We start from the raw sequence: 14,692 nt of genomic DNA on the forward strand, positions 1-14,692 counted from the left end.
CTGCCATTTTCTTTCATACATCTATGACTAAACATGTAATCAATTTGTGCATGCACAATAATTAGATCACCTCTAATTACATCATCTGGGCTACTGTACTCGTTATCCTAAAACCCTGCCCATCTTTTCTCTAATGAGACTACCTGAATTACTGTAGTTTGGGGAGATAGCTTTTGGGCTGCTAGGCCATGTACTCACCTACTACATGCTCAGTAATGAACTCTTTCTCTCTTTGGAAGAAAGAAAAACCTTTATTGGTTTCCCATGGCCTACAAATAAGATTCCAACCCTGCCTGACCCACAGGAGCCTTTATGACATGGCATCAGACCCTTTCATTTCATTGCTGCCCTTTCCTCTCTACAGAGTTTCTCACAAATCCTTTGAAAATATTGAGCTTTTTCCTTTCTTTTTTTTTTTGCATGGGCAGCCAACAGGAATTGAACCCAGATCTCTGGCATGGCAGGGAAGAATTCTGCCACTGAGTGAGCTTTTTTATTTTCAATCTTTGAGTTGCTAAGGAAAAAAATTCCTTTCAGAATTACCTTCAATCCTTGACTCCTGTATTAGTTAGGGTTCTCTAGAGAAACAGAATCAACAGGGAACACTTGCAAATATAAAATTTATGAAAGTGTCTCACGTGACTGTAGGAACGCAGAGTCCAAAATCCACAGGGCAGGCTGCGAAGCTGATGACTCCGATGGATGGCCTGGATGAACTGCACAGGAAAGGCTCACTAGCCAAAGCAGGAATGGAACCTGTCTCCTCTGAGTCCTCCTTAAAAGGCTTCCCCTGATTGCATTTAGCATCCCTAATTGCAGAAGACACTCCCCTTTGGCTGATTACAAATGGAATCAGCTGTGGATGTAGCTGACATGATCATGACCTAATCCTATGAAATGTCCTCATTGCAACAGACAGGCCAGCACTTACCCAATCAGATAAACAGGTACCACAACTTGGCCAAGTTGACACCTGTCCCTAACCATGACAACTCCCATATATCAGAATATCTATCACTTCTCTCCATCTTCATTGGTACTGACCCAGCCACCTGGGTTGTTGCAACAGCCTCCAGTCCCCCTTCCTGCTTCTCTCCTTGTTTGCACCACTATGTGTTCACCACATAACAGCCAGAATTCTCCTTTTAAAATGCCAGTCAGATCATATCATCCTGCTGAAAAATCTCCAGAAATTCTTTGCCTCGCTCAAAGTAAAAGCCAAAGTCTTTACAAGAACCCCCCAATTTCACTGTGAACACTGGCTTCCTTCTTATTCCTTGCTCACATCATTCATATGTCCACCTCAGATGTTTGTACTTATGTTCCTTTTCTGGTTTCTGCTTGACTGTCACTTTATCAGAGAGACCAATCACCCTATTCAAAATAGCACAGCCACCTCATCACATTCTTCTCCCTCTTTTCTGTTTCACTTTCTTCACAGCGGTTAGCATCACCCAACATAGTATATGCATATTTGCTTACTGGCTGTCTCCTTCTTTTAGAAGGGAAGTTGCTATGGGTAGGGCCTACTTTGTTCACCTATATGACCTCGGAGGACATCATCCCTTCCTGTCTCCTTTGAGGTCTTGTTCTGCTGATTCCCTCTTTAGCCTAAAAGCTTCCTCCTCCTCCTCTCTTGGACAATTTGTTGTTGTCAGGAGATATTTTCAACTCTTTCTCCTCATGTAAATAAACACAAACTTTCCTCAACTCTGTATCTTCTAATTACCAAGACATTAATATCTCTCCTTCCTTAAATGTTTCTTGAATTCCTTTCTCCTCCACTCTCTGGTTTCTCTCTTGATCTTCTGTGACAAGGCCTCTGCCTCCAGTACACCAACAGAACTGCTTTGGCAAAAGTCTCTCTCTAATGACATTGTGATTGTCAGAAATTTGGGCATTTTTTGCTCCTTTTCTTACTTAACTTTCCTATAGTATTATACTGTAATGATTATTCCTTTTTTTCCCTTCTAACTCTCCTTTCAGCCTTTCTGATACCGTACTTTCCTGGCCTTCCTTTTTTTTATTTCCCTGTCTTTACTAGTTCCTTTTCTGCCTGTTAAATAGGAGTGTTTCATAGGGCTCTGTCTGTCCTTAGCTCTCTTCTTGGCTAACATGCTCCAGGTGATTACATCTATCCCATGCTTTAAACTATTGTTTTTACACTGATTAATCCCAAATCTGTGTCTTTTGCCCAGATTTTTGTCTTGAACTCCAAGCTTGTATTTCTGTCTCTTTCCTGACATGTCTTCTTTGCTATCCCATGTCATATATGAGAAATCATACACAATATTAATAATACTCTCCCCAACACAGCATAACACAGCATAATGCAGTTGTTTCTTCATAACTCTCCCTATCTTGGTTAATGACTCATTTGATCATTTAGAGCAAACTCTTGGGAGTCATTCTCAATTTCTTTCTCTCCTTAACATTGCCACACGTGAATGGGCACCAGGACTGATCAGCTTTTCTCTCACAAGTTTCTTCCAGATCCATCCCCTTGTCTCAGTTCTCACTGCTTCTTTTTGTGCAGTTGTTGAGCATGGACTGTGAAGTCAAACTGTATGAGTTCTGACTTTGAATCTGACACTTATTCAGTAAGTAAACTTGGTCAAGCTTCATAAACTCACTGTGCCTCAGTTTGCACATTGGTAAAATAGGTATAGTGATTTTTTGTGAGGTTTAAATGTTTCACTCAATATACAGGGCTTAGAGCAGTGCCTGACACATATTAAGTGTTTATTGTTATTTCTACTATTAATGTAGCACGTCACTGGCTTTTGTGCAACTGGGCTCTTCCCCTTCTGAAGCATTTTCCACTCTTCCAGCTTTCAAAATGTACATCTGACCACATTGTTCCCTTTTTAAACCTTTATGTGGCTTCCCATGGTCTAACCACTACTTAAATATCCAGCTCATCTCCTCTGACCCTCTTCTATCACTCTCTATTTCAACTCTATTAAATAATTGTCAATTTTCCAAATATGCTATGATCTTCCATGCCTTGGATCTTTGTACATGCTATTTTTTCTGCTTTCTGAGCCCTTCCTTCCCTGATTTTATCTGCAAATCTTTAATGATCCTTCAAGACTGTTCTCATTTACTAGCTGCGGGAACGCAATATTCCAGAAACAGAATGACTTTTTAAAAGGGGACTTTAATGAGTTGCTAGTTTACAGTTCTAAGGCCAAGAAAATGTCCCAGTTAAACAAGTCTATAGAAATGTCCAATCACAGGCATCCAGGGAAAGATACTTTGATTCAGTCAGGGCTTCTCTCTCAGCCAGAAGGGCACATGGTAAGCATGGCGTCATCTGTTAGCTTTCTCTCCTGGTTTCTGGTTTCGTGTAGCTCCCTGGGAGGTATTTTCCTTCTTCATCTCTAAAAGTCACTGGCTCATGGACTCATGCTTCGTGGTGCTGCAGCATTCTCTGCGCTCTCCGAATCTCCTTCATTTTCCAAAATGTTTCCTCTTTTATAGGACTCCAAAATCTTATCAAGACCCACCCAAATGGGTGGAGACATGTCGTCACCTAATCCAGTTTAACAACCACTCTTGATTAAATCACATCTCCAGGGAGGTGATCTGATTACGATTTCAAGCATACAGTATTGAATAGGAATTATTCTGCCTGTATGAAATGGGATTTAGATTAAAACATGGCTTTTCTAGGGGACATGCATCCTTTCAAACCAGCACAAAGACTAAGTAAACTTCCTCTGATATTGTCCCCCATAACACTCACCATAATGTATTAAAATTATTTGTTTCCATGTCTGTCTTCTTAACAAGACTGTGAGCTACTTGATGGTGAGAGTTGTAGCCTTTTCTGCTAAATCTTTTGCAGGGCCTTAGATGGAGATTGGCAGAGAATAGATGCTGCATAAACATTGTTGAATTAGTATGCAGGGGTTCAGGGCTTTACGAAGATTTTTGAACTTCTTTCCTCGATTTCTCCAGGCTGCAGGCATTAGTTGATCGAGTGCTGGAACGTTTTCAGGCATCTGGACTAATAGTCAAAGAGTGGAATAGTGTGAAACTCCATGCAACAGTCATGAATACACTATTCAGAAAAGACCCCAATGGTAAGTCCTCCATGAAACTATAATGTGGTTTGTCATCAGCAAGGCCATATGATAGCCTGGTGTTTAAATAGAATGGATTGTCAAAGAAGCTCTGATATATTTTCCTTTTTGGATCTATTACCTTGTTTTGATGAGCACAGTGAACTGGGCCATACCTATTACAGGACTGTGGTATTCCAGATTTTTTATTTCTGTCACAGATAGGATTGCCAGAGTTAGCAAATAAAAATAATTGTATGCCCAGGTAAATTTGAATTTCAGACAAACAGTAAAATAATTTTTAGTATAAGTATGTGCCATGCAATAGCAACATTTCATGCCTTTTCTTAAGGAAGTTAAGATGAAAGAAATATTTGATAGTAAATGTTAGACCAGCAGTTCTCAGCTGAGGTAATTTTGTCCCTCAGTGGGCATCAAGCAATGTTGAGAAACATCTGTAGTTGCCACAATTTGAAGGTGAACTGGGGTGGGAGGGGTAGGGGTTTGTAGTTTGCTGCTCGCATTAGTGGGTGAAGGTCAGGGATGCTGTTCAGTATTTTATGATGTACAGAACAGCCCCCACAAAGAAAAGATTAGTCAGCACACTATATTATTGGTACAAAGGTTGACAATCTCTTTTTAGAGTGGTGACTTTTTTCCCTCTAAGAATCTGAGCCCCCATATAAGAATGCCCTGTATAATCCTTGGTTTGGAATAATAACCTGTATTTCAAGAAGGTTCTTCTTTTCTTCCCACCCCCACCCCCCAAGTGACAGCTTCTTTAGCATAGTCAGTATCTGATCAGAAGCCACAAATTCAAGTTATATGTGGGTTTTCCTTCCAAGGCCTGTTGTTAAAATACACCAGTACCATAATTTCATATTCAGGTTTTATTTCTTCTGTTAGAACCCTGACCTTGGCTTTAGAAAATCTAGGGTGGAAGAGGACTCCAGTAGACCTGAACCCATATATCATTAATATGTTTATAGTTTAGGACAGTTTGTGTGTCCTTTTATTTTCAAGGCACAACTTTTTATTTTTCTCTGATACATACCAAAGACCCCACCTGGAAGTCATTAATATGAGCCCCATTGAGTTACAGCCGTTGTAGGACCAAGATATTTGTATAGATATCCAATTATCAGTTCTTAGGCATAATTATCGGTAGGCTTAGCTTCTCCTTTGTGGGAATAAGTTTCATAGGGGCGACCCCCAGGATCAAGGGCTCAGCCTATTGAATTGGTTATCCCCACTGCTTGCGAGAATATCAGGAATCCCCCATATGGGGAAGTTTAGTATTTCCTCCTTTTTCCCCAGTCCTCCAAGGGGACTTTGAAAATACTTTTTAATTCCCTGCCGAAATTACTCTGGGATATATTGGGGCATCACACTAACCTGTACAAATCAACAAGATCTTATGCTCTATTCAAGATTCCATGTAATTATGATGTTCAAGTAAACTGACCATATAAGTTAAGTTAGATAATGTACTACCCCAAATATAAATTTTGTACCAAATATACATCTCTCCCTTTCCTAGTCCTTAATTCTCAGTTCAAGAGCTCTTATCACTATACCATGCTTCATTATTACCTAATCTCTTCACATAGAAAGAGTTGAACTATGCAGGAATCTGTATCTTCTAAATTGTGTGGTTCCAGATTTGTATTTAGTTACACTAGAGCTTCATATAAAAAAATGTTCTGTGTTTAGAGCATTTACTTACCACTTACAGATTTTTAATAACAGCTTCATTGAGATATAATTCACACACAATTCATCCTTTTAAAGTGTCAGTGGTTTTTAGTATATTCAAAGTTGTGCAGCCATTCCCACAATCAATTTTAGAACATTTTCATCACCCCAAAAGAAATTCTATACCCATTAGCCCCCACTCCCCACTTCTCCCCAACTCCCCAGGCCTAGACAACCACCAGTTCACTTTATTTCTATAGATGTGCCTATTCTGGACATTTCTTATAAATAGAATCATATGATGTGTGACTTGTTTCACTCAACATAATGTTTTCAAGGCAAATCTGTGTTATAGCATGTATTAGTACTTCATTCCTTTTTTATTGTCTAATAATATTCCATTGTGTAGATATATAATATTTTATTTATCCATTCATGAGTTAATGGACTTATGAGTTATTTATACTTTGGGCTGTTATGAATAATGCTGCTATAACATTCAGGTACAAGTTTTTACTGGGCTTATGTTTTCAGTTCTCTTGTATATTATATATCGGAGTGGAATAGGTCTTAGGGTGACTCTATGTTTAACCTTTTGAGGAACTGCGGGACTATTTTCCAAAGTGACTTGTACCACTTTACATTCCTACCAGCAGTATATGAGGGTTTCATTTCTCCCCATCCTTGCAGTACTTAATATCTGTCTTTTTTATTATAGCCAAGCCTTGTGAGTGTGATGTGGTATCTCATTTTGTTTTTTATTTGCATTTTTCTGATGGTTGATGCTACTTATAGATTTTTGAAACTGACATTAAACATTTCAATCTTGGTATTAATATACTTGTTTTTATTTCCCAAAAATGTCACATCTTTCTTTCCTTTAATAGGGGAATATTTCTAAATTGTGAAATATGCATGGGATTGGATCTTTGATTAAGAGACTACTCATTAGAGAATAGTCCATAGTCACCCATGTGTAATTCCAGTGAGCTAGCTAAAATGTATTATGTTTATGGAGTTGCTATAATTCTGGATATGTTTTATGAACTCTGGCCTGGTAGTCTCCATACCTGTATACAATAAGTGAGCATATTCAAAAGTGGAAATATAAATATCTTTGAGGGTCTGTTGGGAACATACCTGTTTTCAGAAAATATTTGGAATGTTAAGTAATTCTTGAGGATGCTTTAAATTTTCTGTACCCCAGACTCTACACTGAATTTTTATATGTAAGGACGTGGGATAATGTGTTTTACTTTTTCTTTTCTGTTATCCTTTTTTTTTTTTTTTTTTTTTGATATTCTTTAAGAACATCTTTGGGATAAGCAAGCTAAATTAATGCATGGAACAAACATGCAGCTTTGATGAGTCTAAGGCCATAGATTTACAGTAAGTGTGTTTAAGGATACCTTTAATTGCAACTAAAGGGGTCTTTTACATTTTAGGGGAGTCCTTAAATCAACCCAAAGTATAATTGCCAATATTTTTTACTCGTTCATGTGTGAATTTGTGTGTATTTTTATGTATTTAAAATTGCATGCAGGTTATGCAAAATCTTAGGTTTTGGGATCTGGAGGAACTTTCAAACATCACATAGTCCCATCCTTTCACTTTGTAAATGAAGAGCTAGGGTCCATAGATGAGACATAATTTGCCTGACTAGTTACATAGTTGACACACAGTGAGTACTTGGAGAATGTTAAATCAATAAATAGATATTGAATGAGTTGATGACAGAGCCGGGACTAGAAGCCAGGTCTCTTGATTCATAGCCTAATGTTTTTCCCTCTATATTTTACCACTTTGCAGATAGTACATGAAGATTTTGCTAGTTGAACTTATAAATGTCTAAGAGAAAGCAAAGAAAGAAATAACCCAGGCTTTTTTTCTAACATGATCTTTGGAATATTTGCAGCTGAAGGCAGGTACAATCTTTATACAGCAGATGGGAAATATATCTTCAAGGAAAGAGAATCATTTGATGGCCGAAATATTTTAAAGGTCAGTATGAAGCAGAATGAATTGGGAATCCTTTGCAATATATCCTAACTAAGGGAAGAAAACAAGTCATTTTTCTTCTGACTATGATCCCCTGAGGATTATTGATTGAAATAGCTGGGGTTTTTTGTTTTTTTAAATAATGTTATAAAAGAAAAGAGAAATCTTCTTGACCCTGTTAACGCTGTGGCACCTCTAGAGTACTGTAATTGATGATTTAAGAACAATTTACTATCCCAATTACTCAGATCTGTAAGAATAAGGTAATTTTAACCTGCTGAGTTTTACTGTATGGTTTTGCCTCTGGAGGGTTGAGTTTGCATTTTTTAAGTGAGAATGAATTGTTTGTCTTACTCTAGTGGATTTTTCTCTTCACCTACAAAATCACTTTCCAAAGTTACTTTATAATCTGTTTTTACTCAATAACAGCCTATATCAGGTGGGCCATTTCTGCCTGTTGAGACTTTGCTTTTCTAAATATTCAATTGATCTGTGAAATTTAATTAAAAGAGGTTCTTCAGGATTGCATTTATCTTTCTCTCACAGACCACATTTTGAAATATCCAAAAGTTAGGCTTTCTCTATCAGGTTAACATGCTGTTATGCCTCTGGACAAACGTAAGTTAATACTAATGGAGAGGATTTTGATTCTTCATTTTACTTGTTCTATAATGAGTTAGGTCATAATTTTCAAGGCCATAGGTGTTTTTGGAGCTGAGAGAGAGTATGTTTAAAATAAATAGAGAATAAGCTTCAGCTTTAGAAATGCTTTTATTTTTCCCTCCTACCCTATTCTCTATTTCCTTATCCTGTCACTTGACAGGCTTTTTTTTTTTTTTTTTTTTTGGCAAATGCCTCATGTGACCCCATTGGCACTGATTAATGACATCACCCTTCAGCAGCTGTGAGCTGCTTCCCAGAGACCAGCATGGCAGTGACAGCCATTTGCCCAGGCAGGCCTCCTGCTCCCACACAGAGCTATGTTGATTCCTTTCTTACCTTGTATCTTATCTTTGCTCTTTTAAATAGTTTTTTTTGTTTTCAAAGTAGTTTTGAGTGTGCACGGGTGGTTTTAGTGGTAGAATGCTTGCCTTCCATGTGGGAGACCCAGGTTCAATTCCCAGATAATGCACTGCCAAAAATAAAACACACAAAAGTAGTTTTGGTAGCTGTGGGTTCAAGTGGCAGGCTGCTAATAATTTCAACTGCAGTTAACTTTACTAATTTTCCCAGGCCACAGCTTCAGTGTGATATAAACTTTTTTTTCCTTTTTCCTCCTCCATCTCCCTCCCTGGGGGCCTTATAATAATAACATTATTATAATAATAATGCTATAATAATAACATTATTATAATAATAATGCTATAATAATAACATTATTAATTAATTTGATTTTTTTGTAATTGTTACTTTAAGAAAGACAATAGACTAGACTGAATTGGGTAAGAAATCTGTAAGAGTGGCTTAAAGCCAACTTGGCTCTCTTGGTATTGGAATCAAAGCCCAAAGAAAGTATTGATGCAAATCAGGTATGAGGCGCTTCATCATCTGTGAGAAGGAGGTGATAGCAGAGAACTGTGAGCAGTGTGACAGCACGCATCTTTCACTTGATGTTCCATCTCTCTCATTCTGGAGAATCAGTCTTCCACTTGAAGATGCTTTGCCTGGAGATCTCCTGGGCGCCCCAGTGATGACATGAATGTGGCTCCCTCTAGTGTTGACAAAGAGCTTGCTGGACCTGTGGTACCCTTACTGGTTCATGCTAGACACTTAGAGAAGCACTGGGATACCATTTAGTTCAGTTCACCACTTTAAGGATGCCGATTTTTTAATCTCTTAAGGACACACAATATGGTTAAACTGATTTGCCAAAGGTTACCCAACTGTTAGAAGCCGAATTATAATTAGAATAAAAAGACTCACAACTTGCAAATGTAGTGTTACTTCTGTTGCCTCCTATAAAAATATTCATGGTTTAGGTAGAGATCTTTAGACACTTGAAATTGGGTATATCTTTCTGAACTGGAATAATGTCTGATTAAAACTCATTTCATAAATGTTGGGGGCAGTGGGAGTGCCAATTAGTCTAAAACTGTGACTAATTAAGAATTAGACTTTTGAGTTGAAACACTAACTCCAATAGCAATACTCATTGACTGTGTGTCATCTGCTAGACCATATGCCTTGGAGATAAAACATTCATTGTGATGCAGTCCCTCCCTTCCAGGAGCTTCCTGTCTTTTAGAGTATAGATGTTTAATAGGTGATTACAATATGATGTGAAGGGAGCAAGTTATGAGTATGGAGAAGTGCCTTTGAACACAGTTTATAACAAAGTATCCTTTGCTATAGTTTTCGATATTTTGCTTCTTAATCATTAGTTCCAGAAGATATAAAGATAATATTTCACCTTTGTTCAATCAAGGGAATTAACTTTTTTGAGAATTAAAGATAAATTATGGATGTCAATAAATATCCCACCACACCCCCAGAATAAATAAAAACTGTATTTGTGAAACAACTTGTCATCGGTCCACCTTTTGGAATTACCATAAATAGACATGTCTCTCTCAACCAGAAAATGAAGAGCCTCTGGTCCTTGAAACCCTTGAAATATAAAGAGGATTCAGAAGCTAAACCTCCCTATAGTCATGCCTAAGAATTACTTCCAGAAAACCTCTTTTGCTGCTCAGATGTGGCATTTCCCTCTCTAAGCCCAGCTCTGCAAGGAAAATCATTACACACACACCCGATGTGGGATATGACATCCAGGATGAAAGTCTCTCTGGCAATGTGAGAGATGACTCCCAGGGATGAGCCTGGCCCTGGCACTGTGGGATTGACAACCCCTTCCTTACCAAAAGGGGGAAAAATATACAAAATAAGGTATTAGAGGCTAAGAGAGTTCAGATAGGGTGGAGAGGCTATTCTAGAAGCTATTCCTATACAAGCTTCAGCTAGATATTGCTAATTGCCATGGTTTGCCCTCCCCTAACCAAAACCATTCTATTAACCCTAAGTACACCTAGGGCTCTATCTGAGATCCTACAGAATTTCATACACTAAGATTACTTTCCAGAAGCCTACAACCTCCAGATGGTTCGTAGGCCAGATAAGTCCTGAAACCCAGAGGAGACAGCCTCTCCAAGAACATCAGCGAATTCCCCTGTCATATTTTGTCAACACCCCTTTCCAACATGAAAAAGTTAAAATGGGCATGACCTAAATACCCCTAAAAATTGGGAGAAGGATCAAAGGAGAAGAAGGGCTTATAACAGAGAAGATAAGATTTAATAAATGAATGTGACTGCTGAATCATTATATTGATTATTTCCTTTAGTCTCCAGTGTCTGAGAGCAGCTAGAAGGAAAAACCTGAAATTGTGGAACTGTAACCCACGCCAAGCTCTAAAATGTGTTCTATAACTATTTGTCACAATGTACTTTGAAATTTACTGTTTTTTATATATGTTATATTTCACAATAAAAAAATGTTTAAAAAAAGAGGACTCAGAAAACCAGCAGATTATTTTGTGTACCGGATAAAAATTATGTTCAGAACAAAAAAAAATAATTTTCACTAACAAGACAGGAGCTGACTTGGAGTAAATAGAAAGGTTAACTGCATTGGTTGTTGAGAAGCCCAAGCATATGTAGGCAGCATATTAATAGCTTCATAGGTCAAGGATCAAGAGTGCTGGTGATGGGAAGCAGCGTTGGAAAAAAATCAACTTCATCTACTATTCAAAAAGGAACAAGATGAGAAAAAAAGTCATTGCTCATCGCTGTAAGAATTTAATGAGTAACAGCATTCAATTGCTGTTCTACTCCCTGAAGAGAAATGGCTTTATGTAATATTATGTGTTCTGGGTACCTTAATAATGATAAAAAAAAAACTTCTAATAACATTTGGAGGTGAAAAGCACATTTTTCTTTTGTACAGCTCTTTTCAGAGTTGTCGCAGCTCTAATAGACTAGTATCTCCTAATTTCTAGTTAAAATAGGAATTTTCTTACCATAAGGACTTTGAAAGAACTGATGACTAAAAAACATTTTCCTGTGTCTTTCAAACCATAAAAGGAACACATATATCTAGTTATGTTAGTTTTTTGTGTGTGGAAAACTGACAACTCTGAAAAGAGGCTATATGAGTGAAGAACACCTAGGCCAAATTAATAGGGTAGTATCCTCTCAGAAAATTTTCATTTCTAATAAGAGCAGCAAAGATGTCATATGTATATCCATAATAGGGTAAAAAAACAAACAAACAAAAAACCCCACTTTAATTGGAGAAATCATGCTCCCTCACCACCCACAAGTAGACTGGTCATTAGCAGCCAGGTTATGGCGGGAGAAGTGGTCTTAAAGGCAGTCTGTTGGGGGTCTTATAAAATGGCCATAAGCAGTAGAATCAGTATTCCAGCAGTGTACCCTCAGCAGATTGAATGGAGTACAATATGAACTGTTCAAAAGCATAGCTTCTAACTGCAGAGTGCAGAGGTAGTAATTTGGTACAAATAAAGACTGATTCATTTGGAAAGGAATAGAAAATACAAAATTGAAGGACACTATAAAAGTGCCATTTCTCTAGGGACTTAAAAAAAAATCCTGGAAATATAAAGTAAGTAAATACAAGTAAAAGGGAGATGAATTTATTCCTTTCCCATTATAGATAATAATCTTTAAGTTTAGAGAAAGAATTGGCAGTGTTGAGCTAACTGTATTAATTTTTAATCTATGTACTGAATCTGCGTGGCCACTCTGAGACTTTGCTTGCAAGATGTAAATGAAAGAAGCTCAAGTATTTCATTCATTTTTGCTCTTGCCCTATCTTACAGTCTTTAATAGAACAGTTAGAATGGGTGCATTTAAATGTGATCTTTATTTAGTTTGCTTCACTTAGAGAAGTTTTAATAAAGGAAACTTTTTTTAAGATGATAAAATGGTTTTATTGTTTGATTTGATTTTATTTTTTTCCCACTTAATGCATTTTTAATAAAACTTAAATTATGGTTATGTATAGACAACTCAAAATGTCCCGTTCTAAGTGTGGAATTCTGTGCGTTATGGAATGCTGTGATGCCCTCCATCCTGCCACCTGCTCCCACACATTGTCCTCACCCCAAACAGAAGCCCTGCAGGCAATGCCTCCCCTTCCTCCCCCTTCCCTGCCGAGCCCCTTGTAGCCTGGAAACTCCTTTCTTCTCTATGAATTTGCCTGTTCTAGATAGTTCCTATAAGTGCAATCAGACAATATTTGTCCTTTTGTGTCTCGGCCGAATGCATTTTTTTTTTGTACCAAATAAACATTTTTTGCTTTAGTCTCACACATTAGTTGAAATTTTAAACTATTAAGTACCGTCTATTTTCAACTCACTGCAGTAATGACATTCTTTTGTTCTTCCTCATGCAAAAACATTTTTAAAATCTGTACATTTAGTCACTATCATTATACACTCTAGGCATTCCTAGATTACACCATCTCAATCTTTATCGTCTGTCTTTCTTTGTGATTTCATTTATGCCCGTAGCCCTCCTCCCTCAATCATTCTCATATGCAGCTTCATTCAGTGTTTTAACATAATTGTATTACAGTTAGGTAATATTGTGTTGTCCATTTCTGAGTTTTTATATTCAGTCTTGTTGCACAATCTGTATCCCTTCAGCTCCAATTACCCAATATCTTACCCTATTTCTATCTCCTGATGGTCTCTGTTACCAAGGAAATATTCCAAGTTTATTCACTAATGTCAGTTCATATCAGTGAGACCATACAGTGTTTGTCCTTTTGTTTCTGGCTAATCACACTCAGCATAATGTCCTTAAGGTCTATTCATGTTGTTACATACTTCATAACTCCATTCTGTCTTACAGCTGCATAATATTCCATCTTATGTAAATGTCACAGTTTGTTTAGCCAACTGTCTGCTGATGGACATTTTGGCTGTTTCCATCTCTTGGTAATTGTTAATAATGCTGCTATAAACATTGGTGTGTAAATGTCCATTTGTGTCCTTGGCCTCGTGTCCTTTGAGTAGAGACAACATATAGATGGGTCCTGTTTTTTAATCCATTCTGCCAGACTATGTCTTTTGATTGGAGAGTTTAATCCATTACCATTCAGTGTTATTACTGCATGGGTAGTACTTTCTTCTACCATTTTGCCTTCTGGATTTTATATGTCATATCTAATTTTCCTTCTTTTTACCTTTACTCATAGTCTTCCTTTCTACACTCTTCTCCACATCTCTCTCTTCTGTCTTCGTATCTGTCTCTAGTGTTTCCTTTAGTACTTCTTACAGAGCTGGTCTCTTGATCACAAATTCTCTCAGTGATTTTTTGTCTGAAAATGTTTTAATTTCTCCCTCATTTTTGAAGGACAGTTTTGCTGGATATAGAATTCTTGGTTTGCAGTTTTTCCCTTTTAATAATTTAAATATATTATCCCACTGTCTTCTCGCCTCCATGGTTTCTGCTGAGAGATCTGCACATAGTCTTATTGGGCTTCCATTGTATGTGATGGATTGCTTTTCTCTTGCTGCTTTCAAGATTCTTTCTTTCTCTTTGACTTCTGACATTCTGATTAGTAAATGTCTTGGAGTACGTCTATTTGGAGCTATTCTCTTTGGGGTATGCTGCACTTCTTGGATCTGTAATTTTAAGTCTTTCATAAGAGTTGGGAAATTTTCAGTGATAATTTCCTCCATTAGTTTTTCTCCTCCTTTTCCCTTCTCTTCTCCTTCTGGGACACCTACAACACGTATATTCGTGTACTTCATATTGTCTTTCAATTCCCTGAGTCTCTGCTCATATTTTTCCATTTTTTTTTCCTATAGTTTCTGTTTCTTGTCAGATTTCAGATGTTCCATCCTTCAGTTCAGAAATCCTATGTTCTGTCTCGAAATCTACCATTGTAGGTTTCCATTGTTTTTT

General features: G+C 37.4%; 1 protein-coding gene across 5 annotated transcripts in view; it reads left to right on the top strand.

The window, feature by feature from the left end:
* The window catches only part of ASCC1 (activating signal cointegrator 1 complex subunit 1), a 192,454-nt gene that overhangs the window by 154,509 nt on the left and 23,253 nt on the right, over positions 1-14,692 (top strand). For 4 of the 5 annotated variants that reach the window (XM_077124990.1, XM_077124991.1, XM_077124988.1 and 1 more), the window contains 2 exons: positions 3,964-4,088; positions 7,678-7,763. In XM_077124990.1, coding sequence (XP_076981105.1) covers positions 3,964-4,088; positions 7,678-7,763 — 211 coding nt within the window. Of the gene's footprint in view, positions 1-3,963; positions 4,089-7,677; positions 7,764-9,289; positions 13,268-14,692 lie in introns of those variants that run through there. The other variant, XM_077124992.1, reaches the window with a different exon arrangement.

Source organism: Tamandua tetradactyla, chromosome 13 (genome assembly GCF_023851605.1).
Source record: "Tamandua tetradactyla isolate mTamTet1 chromosome 13, mTamTet1.pri, whole genome shotgun sequence".
NCBI lineage: Eukaryota > Metazoa > Chordata > Mammalia > Pilosa > Myrmecophagidae > Tamandua > Tamandua tetradactyla.